The sequence below is a fragment of the Kogia breviceps genome, chromosome 18, assembly GCF_026419965.1.
Source record: "Kogia breviceps isolate mKogBre1 chromosome 18, mKogBre1 haplotype 1, whole genome shotgun sequence".
Taxonomy (NCBI): Eukaryota; Metazoa; Chordata; class Mammalia; order Artiodactyla; family Physeteridae; genus Kogia; species Kogia breviceps.
The window spans coordinates 683486-707673 of NC_081327.1; the positions used below are offsets into that span (position 1 = coordinate 683486).

Sequence of the window (24188 nt, forward strand, 5' to 3'; positions counted from 1 at the left end):
GGCTGACCCTAGGTTTCCCGAATCCTCCCGCCTCAGGCCGACTTCCAAGCCTTCGCATCTGCGGGTACCTCCGCCAGTGACCTCTCCCACGCGCCATCACACTGTCATAAACAGGGCCCCACCCACGACCGCTTCACTGTCCTGGGCACCGTGGCCTGGTCTGCGGGCACGGGGCTTTAGTGTCTGGTGGAGTGAGGGGGATGAGGGCCCGGGGAACGAGCGTTTACCTGAGGTAGGTCCCTCAACGCCGCCGCCGCCGCCGCCGCCGCCGCCATCGGACTCTGGGCGGAGCGGGGCCGGGAGCGGCGGGAGAGTCTGTGGGACGCGGGCATGGCGGTCCGTCTCCCGGGTCTGGCGCCGGGCACCCCGGACGGCGTCGCCGCACTTCAGATCCGCCTCTGTGCCTCGGGGACAGCGCCTCCTCCCGGACCTCCAGTTCCAGTCACTCCGGTCCTGACACAGCGCTCCGAGGCTGAACAGAACCAGAGCAGTTAAAACAGCCGCCTTGGGAAGGAGGCCGGAAGTCCCATCCCCACGAGTTGTGCCCAAACGGAAATCCCTTTTTTCTGCGCCTTCATTGGCTCAGCGACGCAGCCTTCAACGCAGGACACTCTGGATCCTGTAGTTCCCAGTTTCCAGGAAAAAAGGCCAGGGTCCACCTCAAAGGGCGCCAGGAAATGACTCCTCCCTGTCCACGGCCAGAGCAGTGACTCGACCCTCTTAAAAGGGGCCAAACGTAAGGATGGTAGGGATGCGTTCTGCAGATGATCGCCATAGGCATCCAGGCCATGAATTAGGATGACCAATCTTTCCCAGGATGCCAGGGCCAGCAATGCAAATTCTGTAACGAAACATTTTGTTCATTTTATCCTGAGTATCTGTACATTTTTCTTGGTTATAAGGCAAATATTTTTAAAAATTTCCTTCATGCCGTTATGATTCTCATTTGTAGAATTTATTTCCGGATACTAATCTTAAATATGGCAAACTTGAGGAAGTGTCGTAAATATGCCAGATATTCATGACGTAATTTTTTGAAATTCTTCTATGTAGATAATCGTACATTTTGATATAAATTAAAGGTCTGTAAATCGTTTTCCAGTTATTTTAATTCTTTATTGTCTGTGTCATAGCACCAGCTAGAATGTCCAGTATATTTAATATAAGCACTAATAATGAGAGCCTTGTTTGCTTGCTAATTTTAAACCAAAATTTCTGATTTTATTACTAAAATGCTGGTTTATTGTAGTGTTTTCTTTGATACATTTTGACTAATTAATGATATATATTTTTTTCTGCATAGTTGTGGTGTTGTTTTCTAATGTGAATGGATCTATTTTTTTCTGCATTTATTAAGATAAACGTTTTATAATTCATTAGTATATTGAATGCTATTAATGTATTTTCTAATATTAAACCATTCTTGAATTACTGAGATGCTTTTAACTTGTTCTACATTCTGGAAGTGCAGCTAAATTTAATAAGTTTTATGAGAATGCTATTCTAGTACCATAAAATGAGTTGGGGAATACAAATCTCTGAAAGATTTGGAATAAGTTTGGATTCCTCATTTCAGTGAATAATTCATATAACTCCCTTTCTACAAATCAGGGTCTTCCTACAAATCTGTCAGATAATTTAAAAGTAGGAAGTATCAAATAGATTTGATATTTGTTAGTTTGATCAAGAAAGACATGTCTGGGGCTTCCCTGGTGGTGCAGTGGTTGAGAGTCTGCCTGCCGATGCAGGGGACACGGGTTCGTGCCTCGGTCCGGGAAGATCCCACATGCCGCGGAGTGGCTGGGCCCGTGAGCCATGGCCGCTGAGCCTGCGCGTCCGGAGCCTGTGCTCCGCAACGGGAGAGACCACAACAGTGAGAGGCCCGCGTACCGCAAAAAAAAAAAAAAAAAAAAAAAAAAAAAAAAAAAAAAAAAAAGACATGTCTGGGGACTTCCCTGGCGGTCTAGTGGTTAAGACTCCACACTTCCAAGGCAGGGGGTGCGGGTTCAATCCCTGGTCTGGCAACTGAGATCCTCCCACATGTTGCATGGCCAAAAGATTAAAAAGAAAGAAAAGAAAAGACATGTCTGGCGGGTTGACTTATTTATGGTTTCATTTTGTTATTTTATTTTTTAATCAGATTTACTGAGTTATAAAACTATAAGATACCAATGTGTACATCGTGCTGATTTGACATATGTATACATTGAAACCATTTCCCCCATCTATTTAATTAACACATCGTCACCTCATATATTCATCTTGTGTGTGTGAGAGAGAAAACATTTAAGTAATACTCTCTCAGCATATATCAATTATAAAATACAGTGTTATCCACTATACTCGTGTTTTACATTAGATGCTCAGGCGTTATTCATTTTATACCTGAAAGTTTGTTCACTTTCACCAACCTCTCCCTATTTCTTCCACCGCCCCCCTTAACCTCAGTAATATTTATACTCTCTATTTCTATGAGTTTGACTTTTTAAGGTTCTGCATAAAAGTGATACTATACTATACAGTATTTGTCTTTCTCTGTTTCACTTATTTCATGTAGCACAATGCATTAAAGGTCCATTAATGTTGTCACAAATGACAAAAGTTCCTCCTTTCTCATGGCTAGGTAGTATTCATATATATATATATATATATATATATATATATATATATATATATATATATATATGGGCTCCCTATATATATCACATCTTCTTTATACATTCGTCCACTGATGGACACTTAGGTTGTCTCCATATCTTGGGTATTGTGAAAAATGCTGTAATGAACATGGGAAAGCACATATCATTTCAATATCCTGTTTTCATTTCCTTTAGAATTATACCCATATGTGGAATTGCTGGATAGTAGGGTAGTTCTATTTTTAATTTTTTGAGGAAACTCTCTACTCTTTTCCACAGTAGTTGCACTAATTTACATTCCCAGAATCGGAGGACAAGAGTTCACATTTCTCAACATCCTAACACTGTTATCCCTTGTTTTTTGATGACTGCCATTCTAACATGTGTAAGGTGATATCTCATTATGGCCTTGCTTTGCATATTTAGTAATGTTGAACACATTTCCATGTACTTGTTGTCCATTTTTATGTATTCTTTGGAAAATGTCTATACAGTTCCATTGCTCATTTTAAAATTATTTACTTTGCTATGAAGTTGTATGAGTTCTTTATATATTTTAGATATTAAACCCTTATCAGATGTATGATTTGCAAATATTTCCTGCCATTCTGTGTATTCCCATTTCATTTTGTTGATGGTTTCCTTTGCTATGCAGAAGCTTTTTCGATTGATGTACTCCCACTTGTTTGTTTTTGCTTTTATTATCTTTGCTTTTGTTGTCAAACCCAAAAAAATCAATGCCAAGGCAGATGACAAGGAGCTTTCACCCTATGTTTTCTTCTAGAAGTTTTATAGTTCCAGGCGATGTGTTCAAATCTTTCATCCATTTTGAGTTAACTTTTGTGTATGGTGTAAGATAGGGTTACAGTTTCACTCTTTTGCATCTCTCTCTGTTCCCCAACGCCATTTATTGAATACACAATCCAGTCCTCATTGTGTATTCTTGACACCTTTGGTGTAAGCAAATTTACCGTATGTGCACGTTTAGTTCTGGGGTCTATATTCTGTTCCATTGATCTATAGCTGTCTCTATGCCAATGGTGGGATTTAAAATTCCAATCCCTCATACTATACTGGGAGTATGATTGCATATTTCTAAAATTAAATACACTCTGTAAATATTTATTGCGATTAAGTTCATGCAATAATCTGTAATGAGACTGTGTCCTTCCCATATTTCCATTCACAGAATCTTTACAATAGTGTCAAGGGTATGTTTCAGTAAATGACAGAGACTTGAATGATTTCCAGTTATCTAAGTAGCTCACCAACTAACCTTTGCCCCCAGTAGTCATAAGGTCATTTCTAACCCAGTCATAAATGAATAATTTTATGATGAAACATTAATATGTCATTATTCTTTTGTCTGATGACAAATAGCTAATGGACACTGTTAAGCAATGAAGCCACAGTAAATGAAGCATTTTATTTACCACACTGCCATGACCCCACCATGTCACACAGTCAGAACCTTCAAATTGAGCACTCTCTGACTTGGTTCGCTAACTTTGACTTTCTCAATTACCTCATTTCTTTGCATTTCTGCCCCCTATTCATTTTCCTTTTTTTTTGGCCATGCCATGGGCTTGCAGATCTTAGTTCCCTGACCAGGAATTGAACCCAGGCCCCCAGCAGTGGAAGTGCAGAGTCCTAATCACTGGACCAGTCCTAACCCTGACCAGGAATTCCCCCTCTATTCATTTTCTATTGCCCCTGGAACAAATTATTACAAACTTAGAAGCTTAAGACAGTTTCTATAGACAACATATAGTAGGATCTTGGTTTTCTACCTACTCTGAAAATCTCTTGTAATTGGTCTTTTGCTGTTCAAAGTGATTACTAATAGAGTTGGATTAATATATACCACATCTGTTACTAACTTGTGTTTGTTGCCCTTGCTCTTTGTTTGAATTTTTGTCTCACACTCTTTACCTGCTTTATGTGGTTGTCACTGAGTGTTTTATGATTCCATTTTATCCTATTAGCGTATCAGTTATATTTTTAGCTGTTGCTATAGAGTTTGCAGTAAACATCGACAACTAATCCAAGTCCACTTTCAAGTAACGCTTTTTCCACTTCGTGTAGTGTACCTCATAATAATGAAATAATCCCAATTCTTCCCTCTAATCCCTTGTATTATTGATGTAATTCATTTCACTTATATAAAAGCATAAGCATACACACACGACATGCATACAGATAAGCATACGTAATAGAATATGTTGTTGGTATTACTACTTCAAATTGTTATCTGTTAGATCAATTAAGAACAAGAAAAATAATACTTTTTTATTTTTCCTTCATTTATTCTTTCTTCGATGCTCTTTTAATTTTTATTTATTTTTTTTGCGGTAGGCAGGCCTCTCACTGCTGTGGCCTCTCCCGTTGTGGAGCGCAGGCTCCAGACGCTCAGGCTCAGCAGCCATGGCTCATGGGCGCAGCCGCTCCTCGGCATGTGGGATCTTCCCGGACTGGGGCACGAACCCGCGTCCTCTGCATCGGCAGGCGGATTCTCAACCACTGCACCACCAGGGAAGCCCAATGCTCTTCTTTATGTAGATTGGACTTTTTGACCTATATCATTTTTCTCATCTCTAAAGTTTTTTAAACATTTCTTGCAAGGCAGGTGCTATGGTCTGAATGTTTGTGTTGTCCCTCCAAAATCTCTGTTGAAAGAATAACCCCCAAAGATGCTAGTATTAGGAGGTGGGAACTTTGAGAGATGCTTCAGTCATAAGGTGATAGAGCCCTCATGAGTGGAATTAGTCCCTTTATAAAAGACGCTCCAGAGAGACCCCTAGCTCCTTCTATCACATGAGGACACAGCAAGAAAGCACCTGCTATGAACCAGGAAGAGGGTTCCCACCAGAGAACTCGACCATGCTGGAACCTTGATCTAGTACTGTACTCCACAGCCACCAAACCTATGAGAAAAAAGATACTTATTTTTTTATAAACTAACAAGTCTGTGGTTTTTTGTTATAGTATTCCAAATGGACTAAGACAGTAGGTTTACTGGGAATACATTCCCTCAGTTTTTGTCTTTGAAAGGCTTTGTTTTCCCTGCATTATTGAAGGATAATTTTAATGGTACAGAATTCAAGGTTGACTTATTTTTCATCTCAGCACTTTAAATACTTCACACCTCTCCTTGCTTGCATGGTTTCTGAGGAGATATTGGATATAATTCTTAACTTCATTCCTCAATGAGTATTTTCGCCCTCTGGCTTCTTTCAGGATTTTTTAAATCTTTGATCTCCTGTAATTTCAAAATTATGTCTACATATAGTTTTTTGGCATTTATCCTGCTTAGTACTAAGGTTCCTGGATCTGTGCTTCCTTGTCTGACATTAATTTCTCCCTTAACAAAGTATCTTGGAGAACATAATTGCTACTGAGATTGAGTCTCTACTTTGCTCCAAAGACTTAATCTCTGGGCTTCCCTGGTGGTGCAGTGGTTAAAAACCTACCTGCCAACACAGGGGACGGGTTCGAGCACTTGTCCGGGAAGATCCCACATGCCGCGGAGCAACTAAGCCCATGCGTCACAACTACTGAGCCTGCACTCTAGAGCCCGCATGCTACAACTACTGAAGCCTGTGCACCTAGAGCCCGTGCTCCACAAGAGAAGCCACCGCAATGAGAAGCCCGTGCACCACAACCAAGAGTAACCCCCACTCGCCGCAACTAGAGAAAGCCCACACGCAAAAACGAAGACTCAATGCAGCCAAATATAAATTAAATAAATAAATTTATTTTTTTAAAAAGAAGACTTAATCTCTGATTCTTGCCTCAGAGGTTGAGCCTTGATTTTTCCACTTCATTGAGGAAATCCCTGGCCTTTACACCAGGCAGGTGGGGCAGAAGGTGGGGAGTTGCCAGCAGGTCAACAAGCCTGCATCCTGCCTGCACTGTCCTGCATTGCTCAGGGACCTCCAATGGCAAGAGGGATCCAGAACTCTGGGCAGGGCATCGCCTTAGGGATGATCAATGCAAACTTTAGGGTCCTTCCTGAATCTCCTTGGCAGACGCCAACACCTTTAGGTGTCTCCTGGGTCCCCAGGCCACCACTGCCCTCCTGCCACCCCAACTCTGTGCCATACCTGGCTCACCCCTTCCCCGCTGTTGTGAAATGCCACCTCAGATCAAACATGGCCGGTGCCATGGAGCATGTGGGCCTGAGGAAAAGGCCTCATCAGGTTCCCTTGGGAACCTTCCCCCATGGTCACCAGGAGGACCTTCCACCTGGTGTTCCTGGGCACCAGTCCTTCTGAGAAGCCTCACCAGGGATGGAGAGACTCATAGTGACCCCACCAACCAATTGGGATGTCTGAAAAAGCAGCCCCAAGTGGTGGTGAACTCCATGGAGGGTAAATACCTATTGGAGACCATCAGTCAATAATTACAGAAAGGAAAAGATGAAAACAACTTTGAAGAGAGTGTTCAGAGAGTGAAAATCCCTTATAATGAACCAGATGCTAAGTTTAGTTTTCCACAAAACACCCAAGCGACCCAAGTAGAATTTTTCAGCTCCTTCTCTGAACACATCCCACTTTCATAGTGGGAGAATTTATACCTTGGAAATTGGCAAAAGCTACAAAGCAGGGCTAGATTTATTGTTTTACACAATGCCTGGACTTAAGTGATGGAAACAGGGATAATTCATATTTTAAAAATTAGGCAAATGATATGATCAGGAATTGTATAAAAGAAGATATACAGGGACTCCCCTGGTGGCGCAGTGGTTAAGAATCCACCTGCCAATGCAGGGGACACCAGTTCGATCCCTGGTCTGGGAAGATCCCACATGCCACGGAGCAGCTAAGCCCGTGTGCCACAACTACTGAGCCTGTGCTCTAGAGCCTGCGAGCCACAACTACTGAAGCCCATGTGCCTAGAGCCCAAGCTCCACAACAAGAGAAGCCACCACAATGAGAAGCCCGTGCACCACAACTAAGAGTAGGCCCTGCTCGCCATAACTAAGAGAAAGCTTGTGCACAGCAACAAAAACCCACGCAGCCAAAAATAAATAAATAAATAAGAAGAGATACAGCATTAAAAAAATGCTCAAAATCACAAATCTCTAGGGAAATGCAATGAAAACTTCACTGAGCTAGCACTACTCATTAAAAGGGCTGACATTAACAATTGGCATGGATGTTGAGGAAATGGAACTCTCCTACAGTTGGTTTTTTTTTTTTTTTTTTTTTTTTTTTTGTGGTATGCAGGCCTCTCACTGTTGTGGCCTCTCCCGTTGCAGAGCACAGGCTCCAGACACACAGGGTCAGCGGCCATGGCTCACGGGCCCAGCTACTCCGTGGCATGTGCGATCTTGCTGGACCAGGGCACGAACCCGTGTCCCCTGCATCGGCAGGCGGACTCTCAACCACTGTACCACCAGGGAAGCCCTCTCCTACAGTTTTGATGGGAATGAAACTGGGAAGTCATTTTAGACCAGTTTCTTAGTTCCATCAGGAGTTACATGTTCATCTACCCAGTGATTCAGACACTGCACTGAGTTATCAACAAAAGATAAAAGAAACATAATTCACATAAAGAACTGATGCAAATGTTTATAGCAGCTTTATTTTCAAGAGTGAAAACCTAGAAATAACCTAAATACCCATAAAAAGATGAATGGGTAAACTAACAGTGGTACATCCAGATAAGAATGCTACTCATCAAAAAATAAAGAGATGAGCTATTCGTTTATATCACTGATGCATCTCAAATAATTATGAAACAAAGGCACTCAGAAGAAAAACCCAGTAAACAGCTTATGATTCCAATCAGATAAATTCAAAAAAATGCAAAGGTATCTATTCTAAGGGAAAGTACATTAGTGATTACCTGGAGAGATGCGAAGGGCAAGGAGAGATGATAATAGGACATGAGGTAAATATGGGCATTATCAGAACTCTGGTGATGGTTTCGAGGTTCATACCTAGGTGAAAACTTATTAACTTGTAATACTTCAAACATATGCAGTTTAGCACATGTAAATTATACTTTAATATAGATTTTAAAATTGTCTCAAGATGAAAAAATCTGTATGTCTCACTCTCTTTGGAAAATAGCTTTGGCAACAGTATACTGAATCCACCAACTCTCTCCTTGTGCCCTCTGGGGATCAGTCTTCCCTCAGTGGTAGCAAATATGGAAAGCAATGAAGTACATTTCTACCTGAGTCAACAGGCATGCTGCCTAGATCACAAGAAACACATCCCTTTTCTCTTTCTTTCCTGCCTCTGCAGTAAGGGCCTTGAAGTGAAATTCACTAGAATCAGTGTATAAACTGATCCTGCACAGTCAGTGTCACAGAATCTGGATACACTTTTAGAAGAGGCACATTCCATCTAGTTGGCTGCAATGTCCTCCACTCCCTATTAAACCAGAGTTTCTGTAACAATTATGGTTTCCCCTGGACCCAATGGTCTTACAAATAGCAACATTAGCTCAAAGAATTGTGGACATTGGGAAATATAATTCTCTGTAGACTTGGGGAATACACGCCCTTCAACAGTGCCTCAATACCCTATAATCTCTAATTTGAGTAAGGGAAAAAAATTCATGCCCTCAGAAGCACTTGAGGTGAGATTCAATTCAGACCAATGGCCCCTCAATTTTCTCCAGTGCCCCTACACTGAACAAAGAAATTGCCCATTCCCTGTACATCTATGCCTTTCTCTTGGGTAAACTCTCCAATCATCAGAAGGATTTGCTCATAAAATATTGCCCACATTTAGGCCTTTCTCCAGTGTGACCTCTCTCATGACAACGCAGTTTGGAGCTGTTAATAAAAGATTTCCCACATTCACTGCACTTAAAAGGCCTTTCTCCACTGTGAACTCTCTGATGATAATAGAAGGTGGAGCTACGAGTAAAAGATTTACCACATTCAGTGCACTTAAAAGGCCTTTCTCCAGTGTGAGCCCTCTGATGATAACGAAGGCTAGAGTTGTTGGTAAAGGATTTTCCACACTCACTGCACTCATAAGGCTTCTTTCCAGTGTGAGTACTCTGATGATAACGAAGGCTAGAGTTGCTGGTAAAGGATTTCCCACATTCACTGCACTTATAAGGCTTCTTTCCAGTGTGAGTAATCTGATGATAATGAAGGCTAGAGTTCCTAGTAAAGGATTTCCCACATTCACTGCACTCATAAGGCTTCTCTCCAGTGTGATTTCTCAGATGTACACGGAGGCAATTAGAGGCAAAAGATTTCCCACATTTGGTGCATTTGTAAGGCCTTTCTCCAGTATGAATTCTACGATGATAACGGAGGGTGGAGCTAGTGGTAAAAGATTTCCCACATTCACTGCACTCATAAGGCTTCTCTCCAGTGTGATTTCTCTGATGAACACGGAAGAGGTAATTAGTAATAAAAGATTTCCCACATTCAGTGCATTTGTAAGGCCTTTCTCCTGTGTGAATACTCTGGTGTTCAATAAGCCTATACTTTCTTTTAAAATATTTCCCACACTCACTACATCCATAAAGATTTTCTCCTGTGTGAACTATCTGGTGTTGAATGAAGCTATTCCTAAGGATAAAGGATTTCCCACATTTGCTACACTTATAAGGTTTTTCTTCAGAATGAAATCTATAATGATTACACAGATCATTGATAGAAATAAAGGATTTCCCACATTCACTGCACTCATAAGGCCTTTCTCCTGTGTGAACTCTCTGATGATAACTGAGGTTGGAGCTAGTTTTAAAAGCCTTCCCACATTCACTGCACTTATAAGGTCTTTCTCCTGTGTGTGATATCTGATGATATCTGAGGGCAGACCTAGACATAAAAGATTTCCCACAGTCACTGCACTCATGAGGCCTCTCTCCAGAATGAACTCTCTGATGATAACGGAGGGCACTGATACTGGTCAAGGATTTCCCGCATTCGCTGCACTTTATACAAGCCTTTTCTCCACAATGAACTCTCTGATGATAACAAAAGTTGGATTTAGAGGTGAAAGATTTCCCACATTCACTGCACGTATAAGGCCATTCACTAGAATGAATTCTCTGATGGTAACGAAGAAGAGCAGGAGTAATAAAAAATTTCCCACATTCACTGCACTCATAAGGCCTTTCTCCAGTGTGAGTGCTTTGATGATAATGGAGGTTAGAGCTACTGGTAAAAGATTTCCCACATTCACTGCACTCATAAGGCCTTTCTCCAGTGTGAACTCTTTGATGATAATGGAAATTAGAGTTAGTGATAAAAGATCTCCCACATTCGTTGCACTCATAAGGTCTTTCTCCTGTGTGAGATTTCTGATGATATCTGAGGGCAGACCTAGAGACAAAAGATTTCTCACATTCACTGCACTCATAAGGCCTTTCTCCTGTGTGATATCTATGATGAGAAATGAATGTAGACCTAGACATAAAAGATTTCCCACATTCACTGCACTCATAAGGCCTTTCTCCAGAATGAACTCTCTGATGATATTGGAAAGCACTGGTAGAGGTAAAAGACTTCCCACACTCACTGCATTTATAAGGCTTTTCTCCTGTGTGAGATCTCTGATGACAACGGAGAATGCGGTTAGTGGTAAAGGACTTCCCACATTCACTGCACTCATAAGGCCTTTCTCCTGTGTGAGATCTCTGATGATAAATGAGGGCAGACCTACAGGTAAAAGATTTCACACAGTCACTACACTTATAAAACCTTTCTCCAGAAAAAACTCTCTTATGTCGAATGAACACAGAGCTATGGGAAAAAGATTTTGCACAGTCACTGCACACAGAACTGTTTTCTCCACTGTGCAATCTCTGGGGATAAATGAGGACACAGTTGTGAGTTAAGGATTTCCCACATTTGCTACACTTGTCCTGTCCTGAACCAGTATAAATTTTTCGATGTTGACTGATGGTTGAGCTTTGTCTAAAGGATTTGTCACTTCTGCTAAACACATGAAGCCTTTCTCTAGTGTGGAATCTCAGGTGCATAACAAATGCGGATTTGTACCTGAATATTTTCCCACATTCACTGCACACATAACACTGTCTTTCAGTGTAGACACACTGGTCCTGAACAAGTGTGGGGGGGGGGCTGAGGGCTTTCTTGCACTCTCCCCAGGTTTGATGATCTTTCCTGCCTTGTGAAGTTGACCCACACTGGGTGATTTTGCTCGGCTTCTCCACAGTATGAGTGGCCTGTTGCTGCAGATGTCCCACACTGGCCTGGATTTTCCTAGAAGTAAGAGGCTTCTGTGACACTTCGAATCTGTGGCTCCTGAAAAATGAAGCCCTGTGTACAATGCTATTCAAAGGCATATAAAATTTTGTTGCACATGCCCCACATCTCAACAGTTTGTGGCTGTGTTGTGTTCCCTGATGCTTGGTCAACTGGAAAATGTCTCTCAAGACTGGACCACACATCTCACAGGGGTGTGTCTTCTGGGAAAATGGAGCTGCCTTAGGAGACCCAGCCTGTGACACCCCTACAGGAACAGTTTCTTCACAGGGTGTCTCCTCACCTTCTGCTCCACAGCAGCAACCTGAATGCAAAGAAACACTCGTGAAGTAAACATTGCCTCCATAGAGAGGGGGCTGACTCACCACAAATGTGCAGCTGTCTCATCTAAGAATGAGTCTTTTCAAGCAAATGGGATACTTTTTAAGACTAGGGAGTTGGAAATCAGTTTAAGCAGCAGCTGCTGTGCATCCTGTGTCCTTACAATATGAAAATGGTAGAGACCTCAACAGGGGAAGGATACAAAAATAGGATGTGACATAAGGAAAAGAAGCAGGGTCTAGTGCTTGTTTCTCTGACCACAGCTTCCAGCCGGACCTTTTCTACTGCTGATGTGAAGCACAGTAGAAGGGTGTGATCAAGGCTGTGAAAACACAATCACAACAGATTATGAGCTTTTCGAGGTCAATTTAAGCATATGTTCACACCTCACAGCAGAACATATGAAAGGCAAGGTTACAGAGTAATAGAGAAAGGGTGAGAGAAATGGGTGAGATATGGAGTCCAAAGAGATAGAGATTATCACTGGGCTGGAAATCACAGTAGAAATGAGAAAGTAGTTAGAACTGACAGGTTGGCAAAGGGTCAAAAGTGGAAGCATAATGATAGAAATGTGGTGTGGCCACTGGCAATGGCACCAAAATTCTCATTGAACAAGGACAGGTTCCTGGTATGGTCTTTTTTTTTTAAAAAAAAGATTTTATATGTATATATATTGATTGGCTGCGTTGGGTCTTCCTTCATTGCTGCACACAGGCTTTTTCTCTAGTTGCAGTGAGTGGGGGCTGCTCTTTGTTGCAGTGGCTTCTCTTGCAGAGCACGGGCTCTAGGCACATGTGCTTCAGTAGTTGTGGCACATAGGCTCAGTAATTGTGGCTCGCAGGCTCTAGACTGCAGACTCAGTAGTTGAGACGCACAGGCTTAGCTGCTCCGTGGCATGTGGGATCTTCCTGGACCAGGGCTGAAACCTGTGTCCCCTGCATTGACAGGCGGATTTTTAACCACTGCACCACCAGGGAAGTCCCTGGGTTCCTGGTATATTCTTAACACGGCCCTTATGTCACATTCTCCCCAACTATAATTCACCAGAACCAGGCCCACTCTGAGCCCACCTTGCCATGGCTAGAGCCATGTCCATCCCATGATTCACAAAGGACTCTTCGAAGAGTCCTTTACCTTACTTTGCCCCAAGCCCTAACTGTGCAACTACCTGGGACCAAACACTGAAGGAAAAAGGACAAGTTAAGGGCCAGCACTGTCCCAGAGCAACTCAGCACACAGCAGACCCAGGAGAGAGCACAAGGTGAGTGATGTCAACAAAAGTAGAATAGGAGATACCGCCCTTCACCACCAATTAAACAGCTGTCCATGAAGGAAATTAATTAGCCCTGGAAGGCTCAAGAGTCCAATTAAGAACCCACTACAACAGACTGGAGTGTAAAAAAAAGGAGTATGCACACAGAAAGGATCGCTGGAGAGACTGTCTTAGCAAAGACATCTGGAGATGACTAGGACATGGAGGCCGGGCTATCACTGGGCTACCTCTATCAGCCACAGGTTGGGTGCCACTGCAGTCCCAAGTGGCCTGCACTGCAGAAGACCCCAGTTGCCTGCTCTACAGCGGACACTGGAGCTTTTGCCACTGAGTTGTGCAACAACCATGGCCATAGTGGATGCCCTGGTGAGTATGAAGCTACTAGGCCACCCCTCAGTTGGACCTGCTGTGCCAATCCAGGATCAGGGCTGTCATACCCCCCAACCCTGTACATGTCCTAGAACCAGAGGTACTGCACCTGCTGTGTGTGTCGGCATTCCAGACCCTGACTCCACAGCTACACCATGTAGTCCGGTGTCTCAGGCACTGGAGACAACTCCACTATAGACAAGCCAGCTCAACAGACCCACAGCCACTGTCTACATGTGCAGCCAGACACAGACTACATGGCTGATCCCTGCATAGCCACACATCACAAACCAAAGGCAAGGGCTTCCCTGGTGGCACAGTGGTTAAGAATCTGCCTATCAACACAGGAGACACGGGATCGAGCTCTGATCCAGGAAGATCTCACATGCCAAGGAGCAACTAAGCCCAGGAGCCACAACTACTGAGCTTGCGCTCTAGAGATGACAAGCCACAACTATGGAGCACGCATACCACAACTACTGAAGCCTGCATGCCTAGAGCCCATGCTCCACAAGAGAAGCCACCACAATGAGAAGCCTGCTCACTGCAACAAAGAGTAGACCCCGCTCACCGCAACTAGAGAAAGCCCGCCTGCAGCAACGAAGACCCAAGGCAGCCAAAAATAATGAATAAAATAAAATAATAATAATTAAAAAAACCCAAAGCCAAGGCTGCTGAAAGCTATCCAATGACCCAGACCCCAGAACCACTGTCACTCCACAAGTGCCTGTACACAACATCCCAGTTCTGTGGATGCTCAACAGGTACCCACATATTAGACACCAGTGCCACTACAACCAATAGGGTGCCCAAGAGCCGACTGGACACCAAGAGGGATTCCCTTGCCCACAAAGTACTCCATAGGAGAAAAAGAGATCAGGAATTCCTCAGCAGCCTTCTCCACCACTTTGGACACCCTCAGCCTGGCTGATTGAGGACTCCTGATATCTTTGCTGACACTAACTTCAGGTGAAGAAGCTGCACAGAGACCAACACAGCTGGGCCTTCCCCAGAGCCAGAATGACCACAGCCCAACCTTGCACCCACCACCAGTGGAGGTCTTTCCCCACCAACACTGTAATGCAAAGGGAAAATATGCCTACACCATAAAATCAGCAGACATAAATGCAAGGCTATAGGAAATAGAAAAAAATCAATGAAACATGAAACCAATACAGAAATACCATAATTTACCGGAAACCACACCCAAGGAAATGGAGATCTACAAACGGTCAAAGAATTCAAAATTATTGTTTGAACAAAGTTCACTGAAGCAACAACAAAACACAGATAGACAATTCGACAAAGTAAGGTAAACAATATACAAACAAAACAAGTTGCTCAGCAAAGAGACAGAAATGAAAAAGAACAAAACTGGCTGGCCAAGGGTACATTGAGGAACAGTCCCTGGCTGCCACACCTAAGAGCTGCAGGGGACAGGTGCACCTTCATCCAGTTGCCTACAGGTACCAGCACCACTGGGCTCATGAATGTTGGCTGAGAGGAAAAACAGGATGGAGAAATCACCCCACACTTTCAACCAATGATACTGGAGTTTCTAGCATGCCCACTCTCCAAAAAGGCACTCAGATGTGAAGAATCAACAGATGAATTGATAAATGAATATGTGGGAAATGCCTATCAAATCATTGATGGGATATTTTTTTAATTGGAGTATAATTACTTTACAATGTTGTATTAGTTTCTGCTGTACAATAAAGTGAATCAGCTATATGTATATCTATATACCCTGCCTCTTGGAGCTCCCTCTCACCCCCCCCATCCCACCCATCTAGGTCATCATAGAGCACTGAGCTGAGCTTCCTGTGTTTTATAGTATGTTCCCACTAACTATCTATTTTATGCATGTAGTGTATATATGTCAATCCTAATCTCCCAATTCGTCCCACCCTCCGCTTCCCCACAGTGTCCACATGTCCATTCTCTACATCTACCTCTATTCCTGCCCTGCAAATAGGTTCATCTGTACCGATTGATGGGATTCTTAATGTGATACCACAGGCAGCTAAGAAGATACATCAAAATAAGAAGAAATGGGGGGGGCTTCCCTGGTGGCGCAGTGGTTGAGAGTCCGCCTGCCGATGCAGGGGACATGGGTTCGTGCCCCGGTCCGGGAAGATCCCACATACCGTGGAGCAGCTGGGCCTGTGAGCCATGGCCGCTGAGCCTGCGCATCCAGAGCCTGTGCTCCACAATGGGAGAAGCCACAGCCGTGAGGGGCCCGCATACCACAAAAAAAAAAAAAAAAAAAAAAGAAAAGAAGAAATGAGAAATGGAGCAATACCAGATAATTATATATATGATCACACACATACATACCCACAACAAATAAATCCTCTTAATACCAGTAGAGTGTCAACTAATATGTGGGAAACAAGATTGTCTCTACATTGACTGTCCTTATTGCACTGTCTTTTCAGCAGGAAAATTCTATTTGGTCTCTGAAAGAAAACTTCCTACAGCAATGAAATAGCACAACCACCTTGTGCTTTAACAGTCTGCTCTTACCCATTACCAGAACAATTTATGTGTTCTTACAACTTTGGACTTGCATGGGTATTAAAATCTTCAAGAATAATGAAAGCAACCAGAACCAAAATGGGATATACATGAAGTATATGCCTTAGGCATCTATTTTTCGACTAGATGGAAACGATGGAAATACTGAAACACTTCTAAAAAAAATTTTATACAACAGGTTCTTATTAATCTATTTTATACATATCAGTGTATATATGTCAATCCCAGTCTCCCAATTCATCCCACCACCACCCGCACTTTCCTCCCTTTGTGACCATACATATATCATATATTAACTCATATACATAGAATCTAGAAAAATGGTACAGATGAACTGGTCTGCAAGGCAGAAATAGAGACACAGATAAGAAAACAAAAGTATGAAGACACATTTAAATTGCAGGAAAGATGCTTTACTCTTGTCAAAGAATTATGACGATAGGCTTAAGCTGCAGAAGTTTCTTTTATTGTACTTTTGTTCTACCTTTGTGTTCTGAATGTTCAAACATAAAATTGCTGTATTAGAAGAGGCATTTCAACAAATACCTGTTGAGCAAGAGTAGTCCCAATAATCTGATGACTTTATTTCTTGTTTACCTAAAAGTTAGTCATGTGAAAGTTTGTTTAGATTCAAGATCCTTGGTACACTCACATGTTAGGACTGATGAAAATCATTCCAAAAGAGCTGTACTGGAATACATGTAGGAAATGCTTTGACTAGTTTAATATAAAACCATACAATAAAATGGAAATTTCATATACTTGCAAAAATTCTGAATTGGTAAAATTACTTTCATCTATTGGGCATGAAGCCTGTTGGTAAAATTATTTTCACTTGTTGGGCATGAAGTGTAATAAAATGATGACACTCTCCCATTTAAAACAAACAAACAAATGAGCCCACACAAATTTTGGTGCTGAAGAATACAATGAAACAAAAAACAAAGCACAATGGAGAGTATCAACAGCCAATTTTATCAAGCAAAAGTAAAAATCTAGGAACATGAAAACAGGTGTTTCAATTATCCAGTGAGGGGGAGAAAAAAGAAAAAGAATGAAGTAAAGAAAACCCATGCGGATTATGAAATATAAAGCAAAACATTATTTGTATTTTCAGAGCCCTTGAAAGATAAGATAGAAAATGGTAGTAAGCACATTTAAAGAAACAATGGGGCTTCCCTGGTGGCGCAGTGGTTGAGAATCCGCCTGCGGATGCAGGGGACACGGGTTCGTGCCCCGGTCTGGGAAGATCCCACGTGCCGCGGAGCGGCTGGGCCCGTGAGCCATGGCCGCTGAGTCTGCGCGTCCGAAGCCTGTGCTCCGCAAAGGGAGAGGCCACAACAGTGAGAGGCCCGCATACCACCAAAAAATAATAATAATAATAAAATAAAATAAGAAACAATGGCTGAAAGCTTTCTAAATCCAGGAAGAAGAGTAGATGTCCTGATGCTCACAAGTTTGATCAAAGGGAACTTCACTGAAGCACATAAAAAAACTGTCAAAAAGCAACTACAGGGACTTCTCTGGTGGCACAGTGGTTAACACTCCACGCTCCCAATCCAGGGGGCCCAGATTCAATTTCTGGTCAGGGAACTAGATCCCACACATGCATGCTCCAACCAAGAGTTCACATGCCACAACTAAGGAGCCCGCATGCCGCAACTCAGAATGCAGTGAGCAACGACTAAGGAGCCCGCCTGCTACAACAAAGACCCAGCACAACCAAATAAATAAATAAATGTTTAAAAAAACAAACAAACAAAAAAAGCAATTACAGAGAATTCCCTGGTGGTCCAGTGGTTCGGACTCAGCACTTTCACTGCTTGGGCCTGGGTTCAATCCCTGGTCAGGGAACTAAGATCCCACAAGCCTTGCAGTGCAGGAAAAAAAAAAAAAGGCAATTACATATTATTCACTCATTAAAAAATAATGAAATAATGCCATTTGCAGCAACATGGACGAATCTAGAGATTATCATACTAAGTCAGGTAAAGCAGAGAAGAAAACAAATGTTTTGTGGTATCATTTACATGTGGAATCTAAAAAAATAGTACAAAGGAACTTTACATACAAAACAGACACAGACTTACAGACAAAACTTATGGTTACCAAAGGGGGAAGTGGAGAGGGATAACTCAGGAGTATGGGATTAACAGATGAACACTACCATATATAAAATAAACAAGGATTTACTGTATAGTACAAGGAACCATATTCAATACCTTGTAATCAACTATAATGGAAAGGAATCCAAAAATATATATAGATATATACATATAGATCTATAACCGAATCACTTTGCTATACACCTAAAAAAAAAGCAATCATAAATAGAAAATTTTGAAAGCAAGCCATGCAGCACAGCCAAAAAAATAAACAAATAAAATAGGTCTCAAGATATATATTTTTAAGTGAAAAATTTAGAGCAATAAATGCTCACGTTTAGAAAAAGAAAGACCTCAAACAACTTTATGTCTCAAGGAAATAAAGAACAAATGACACCCAATATTACCTGAAAAAAGGAAATAAGAAATATCAGAGCAGCAATAAATGAAACCAGAAACTAGAAAAAAGAGAAGATAAAGAATACAAGGAGTTCATTTTTGAAAAGATAAACAATTGACAAGCCATTAGGTACACAAAGAAAAAAGAGAAAAGACTAAAAAATACCAACACCAATTTATGATAAAGACTCTCTAGAAAGTGGGCATAGAGGGAACCTACCTCAACATAATAATGGCCATATACGACAAACCCATATCAAACATCATTCTCAATGGTGAAAAACTGAAAGCATTTCCTCTAAGATCAGGAACAAGACAAGGATGTCCACTCTCGCCACTATTATTCAACATACCTTTGGAAGTCCTAGCCACAGCAGAGAAGAAAAAGAAATAAAAGGAATCCAAACTGGAAAAGAAGAAGTAAAGCTGTCACTGTTTGCAGATGACATGATACTATACATAGAGAATCCTAAAGATGCTACCAGAAAACTACTATAGCTAATCAATGAATTTGGTAGAGTAGCAGGATACAAAATTAATGCACAGAAATCTCCTGCATTCCTATACACTAATGATGAAAAATCTGAAAGAGAGATTAAGGAAATGCTCCCAGTTACCATTGCAACAAAAAGAATAAAATACCCTAGGAATAAACCTACCTAAGGAGACAAAAGACCTGTATGCAGAAAAATATAAGACACTAATGAAAGAAATTAAAGATGACACAAACAGATGGAGAGATATACCATGTTGTTGGATTGGAAGAATCAACATTGTGAAAATGACTCTACTACCCAAAGCAATCTACAGATTCAATGCAATCCCTATCAAACAACCAATGGCATTCCTCACAGAACTAGAACAAAAAATTTCACAATTTGTATGGAAACACAAAAGACCCTGAATAGCCAAAGCAATCTTAAGAAAAATGGAGCTGGAGGAATCAGGCTCTGGGATTTCAGACTACACTACAAAGCTACAGTAATCAAGACTGTATGGTACTGGCACAAAAACAGAAATATAGATCAATGGAACAGGAAAGAAAGCCCAGAGATAAATGCACGCCCATATGGTCACCTTATTTTTGATAAAGGAGGCAAGAATATACAATGTAGAAAAGACAGCCTCTTCAATAAGTGGTTCTGGGAAAACAGGACAGCTACATGTAAAAGCATGAAATTAGAACACTCCTTAACACCATAAACAAAAATAAACTCAAAATGGATTAAAGTGCTAAATGTAAGGCCAGATACTATAAAACTCTTAGAGGAAAACATAGGCAGAACACTCTGACATAAATGATAGCAAGATCCTTTTTGACCCACCTCCTAGAGAAATAAAAACAAAAATAAACAAATGAGATCTAATGAAATTTAAAAGCTTTTGCACAGCAAAGGAAAACATAAACAAGACCAAAAGACAACCCTCAGAATGGGAGAAAATATTTGCAAACGAAGCAACAGACAAAGCATTAATCTCCAAAATTTACAAGGAGCTCATGCAGCTCGATATCAAAAAACAAACAACCCAATCCAAAAGTGGGCAGAAGCTCTAAACAGACATTTCTCCAAAGAAGATATACAGATTGCCAACAAACACAAGAAAGGATGCTCAATATCACTAATCATTAGAGAAAAGCAAATCAAAACTACAATGAGGAGACTTCCCTGGTGGCGCAGTGGTTGAGAGTCCTCCTGCCGATGCAGGGGACACGGGTTCATGCCCTGGTCCGCGAGGATTACACATGACGCGGAGCGGCTAGACCCGTGAGCCATGGCCGCTGAGCCTGCGTGTCCGGAGCCTGTGCTCCGCAAAGGGAGAGGCCACAACAGTGAGAGGTCCGCGTAACGCAAAAAAAAAAAAAAAAAAAAAAAAAAAAAAATCAGAAAGCTGCAGGATACAAAATCAACATACAAAAATCACTCGCATTTCAGCACAATAACAATGGACTATCTCGAAAGAAACGAAGAAAGCAATCACAGTAATAGCATCAAGACCAATAAATACTTAGGAAGAAAATTAACCTAGGAGCCAAAAAATGTGTACAATGAAAATTATAAAACACTAAAAAAGGAAATAGAGATGGAAACAAATGAAAATACATCCAGTATTCATCGATTGGAAGAATTAGTATTGTTAAAATGGCCATAAGGGAATTCCCTGACAGTCCAGTGGTTAGGACTACGTGCAATCACTCACTTCCGAGGGCCCAGGTTCAATCCCAGGTCGGGGGACTTAGATCCCAAAAGTGTGACTTCCCTGGTGGCGCAGTGGTTAAGAATCTGCCTGACAATGCAGGGGACATGGGTTCGAGCCCTGGTCCGCGAAGGTCCTACATCCTGTGGAGCAACTAAGCCCATGTGCCACAGCTACTGAATCCCAAATGCCTAGAGCCCATGCTCCGCAACAAGAGAAGCCACGGCAATGAGAAAACCGAGCACCACAACAAAGAGTAGCCCCTGCTCGCCACAACTACAGAAAGCCCGCATGAAGCAACGAAGACCCAACGCAGCCAAAAATAAATAAATAAAATAAATAAATTTACAGAATAACAAGGACTGGGGCTGCAGGAGAGAAAAGATGACAGTGCAAATACCCCAGCCTTCGACCTACCACAACAACTACACAGAATACTGGAAAGCAAGCTGCCCCTACACCACATGGGTGGACAGAACATGTCCTTCGGAAAGTGGGGGTAAGGGTGAGGCAGGATACAGAGCCTAGCCCAGGTCACTGGGGAGGGTGAGGGTCTTACCCAGCGAGGATATAAGTGCATAGCTGTCCAGCATCACACTGAGGTACAGGCATTTCTGAGCCTCATCAAGAAGCCTCCACTCCCCCCAGGAGAAGCGCACAGCAACATCCGGAAAGGTCACACCACCCTGTCATGAAGGGGAGAGATGAAAGCTTGAACATTCTCCCTCTGAGAACCCACAATCCATCTCCTCATATATCTATTCCAGTCATCCTCCACCAGAGCTCCCCACCTGAGAGAGGATGCCAGGCCCTGGTGCAATTGACGCCCTCTATCTCCTCACAGCCCATTAATCACTTTGTTCAGTCCTCGGCAATAACAGGTAGGGGGGCACATAGATGCCATCTAAGCTCTGGGCTTGACCTGCAATGTCCGGTCCTTCCAGCCAAGCAATTCCCCTGGGGTCTCCCAAATTGTGGGAATCCAGACACAGCCAAATGTAAGCTCATGCTTCGCTGGTAAAGCCTCAACACCAGGGCCTGGGGGCCATCAGCTCACACTTCCTCTCCATGTGCACATCATTCTGTAGATGGCATTTCTCTCACAATTTCAGACCCTACAGTTGCACTTCCACAGCACTGCCACATCCCTGCACCACACCATAGAATTCTCCCTGAACTTACACACACGTTTGGCGCTTGGCATCCAGAGAGGGCTTAAGAAATTCAAAGAAGATTCGGTACAACCCCAGTCCTCTGATGGATCCAACACCAGAGTAAGCCACAAATGCTGCTTAGAAGATCTCCCCACCTGCCTCTAATCTTTGCTTCAGTATTAGCCACCCAGAACACCACGTGTGAATTTCATATTCCCTCAACTCTCTTCAACTTTTTTTACTGCCAGTTTTGCTCCTTCAGCAGCCACAACACTCCTCTCTGTCTCCACTCAACCTTTGTAAAAAAAACAAAACAAAACAAAAAACAAAAAAAAACCCAGTCCTAAATATCTCCCTGCCAGGCATAGTGACCCACAAACGACAACATTTGCCACAGACCATATCCACTAGCAAGCCTCAAACGTCCCAGATGCCGTCAAAGCTCACCACAAAATTATGGAGAAGTCACAGAGTAGTAATACTAAATAAGCAACAGCCCCAGTCTCACTGCCTTCTTGTCTCAACTACTCCTAAGTCTCCTCAGCAGTCGCTTGTCCACTCATCCCATGGAAGCCTCGGACTCCCGCCAGATCAACCTCTCTCCCATACCGTTCCCACTGCCACTTCTCTACCTCACTTGGGTTTGCAATGCCCAGCAAACCCAACCAGGCCCTGAGCCAGAGAACCACTCCTCAGCACACACCAGTCCTTCTGACCTACTAATACCGTGGCCACTATAACCTGCATCCCCCCTAAATGTGAGACAGCTCCACCCTGGTCCACACAGTAGACATCAGTTTTGAAAGTTTCCATTCCTGAACGTCTTCCCCAGTTTTCCAGACCTGCCTGTCCAGCTGCCCACTTGTTGCCTACACTCAGTCTTCTCTGAAACATCTCAGACTCTGTAACAGAGCCAAAACAACCTTGTGATATTTCCAAGGAAAATTAACCTGCTGCTAACGTCCCCAGTTGATGAAGCTTTCATCCCTTCGTCTAATAGGGCCAAAAACCGTCCGGTCATCCATCACTACTTCCTTTCTGTCATCAGCAACACCCACAATTTGGCTTGGCCCTTCTCCAAAACTGGATCCAGGACTTATCACACTCCAGGACAGTCACTCTGGTCCATCAACACTCACCTAGGCTATTGCAATTAATCTTCCTGTGTTTCCTGCCTCCCCCCTTACTCCCATAGTCTGATCTCTTGTCTGCAACTAGTTGTAGCCTCTATTGATCTGGGGAAGACCACATCCCACTTGCGATTCAAACCTCATATTACTTGTATAACAGATGGCCAACTTCTCAAGCAGCAACACTGCAGGCTTGACTCTGGCCCCGCTGAATCTTGCTTCTAACAGAAAGGACAGAGTTGCTGTACCCTGGTCTCGACCTCCAACCTTTCCGTGTATCCTCCTCTCTGCCTGTAACCCTCTTCTACACGCGACCACATACTGTCTGTCGGAAACAGAACTCCACCCACGACCGCCTCAATGTCCTGGACACCGCGGCCGCGGCTGAGGGCAAGTGAGCAGGCGCCCCGCACTGGGGGCTTCAGTGTCTGGTGGGGTGAGGGCGGTGAGGGCCCGGAGGACAAGCGTTTACCTGAGGTGGGTCCCTCAGTGCCGCCGCCATTGGATTCTGTGGTCTCAGAGGGCCGGGAGCGGCGGTCCTTATCCCGGGTCTGGCGCGAGGCACCCCGGGCTGCACCGCCGAACCTGACACGCCTCTGTGCAGCGGGGACACAGCCTCCTCTCGGACCTTCCCTTTCCCGACCAGCGAGCCAACGGGAGAGACGCCGAAATGAGCGCGACTTGGCTGGCTAGGCGGTGTCCCGTTCCTCCCTCACTACTCCGTGAGGACAACCACCCCCGACAGAGGACGACGGTATCCGAGCACCGTTCCCTGCTCCGCCGGACGCCCCCACCAAGCAAAATGATCACCAGGACAGGTGCCGGAAGTCCCGCCCCTGACGCATGCTCACTC

The 24188-nt window shown here is 43.1% G+C and overlaps 1 protein-coding gene across 4 annotated transcripts in view; it reads right to left on the bottom strand.

Annotated features, from left to right (window-relative positions):
* Nucleotides 1-23930, bottom strand: part of LOC131744791 (zinc finger protein 850-like) — a 55008-nt gene extending 31078 nt beyond the window's left edge. For 2 of the 4 annotated variants that reach the window (XM_059044658.2, XM_067019844.1), the window contains exons 1-2: nt 23808-23930; nt 21611-21737 (exon numbers count right to left, since the gene is read on the bottom strand). In XM_059044658.2, the coding sequence (XP_058900641.2) occupies nt 21611-21737; nt 23808-23837 (157 nt within the window). In that variant the 5' untranslated portion in view covers nt 23838-23930. Of the gene's footprint in view, nt 1-6533; nt 12152-21610; nt 21738-23807 lie in introns of those variants that run through there. The other 2 variants (XM_067019842.1, XM_067019843.1) reach the window with 2 other exon arrangements.
* Between the last annotated feature and the right edge of the window lie 258 nt (nt 23931-24188).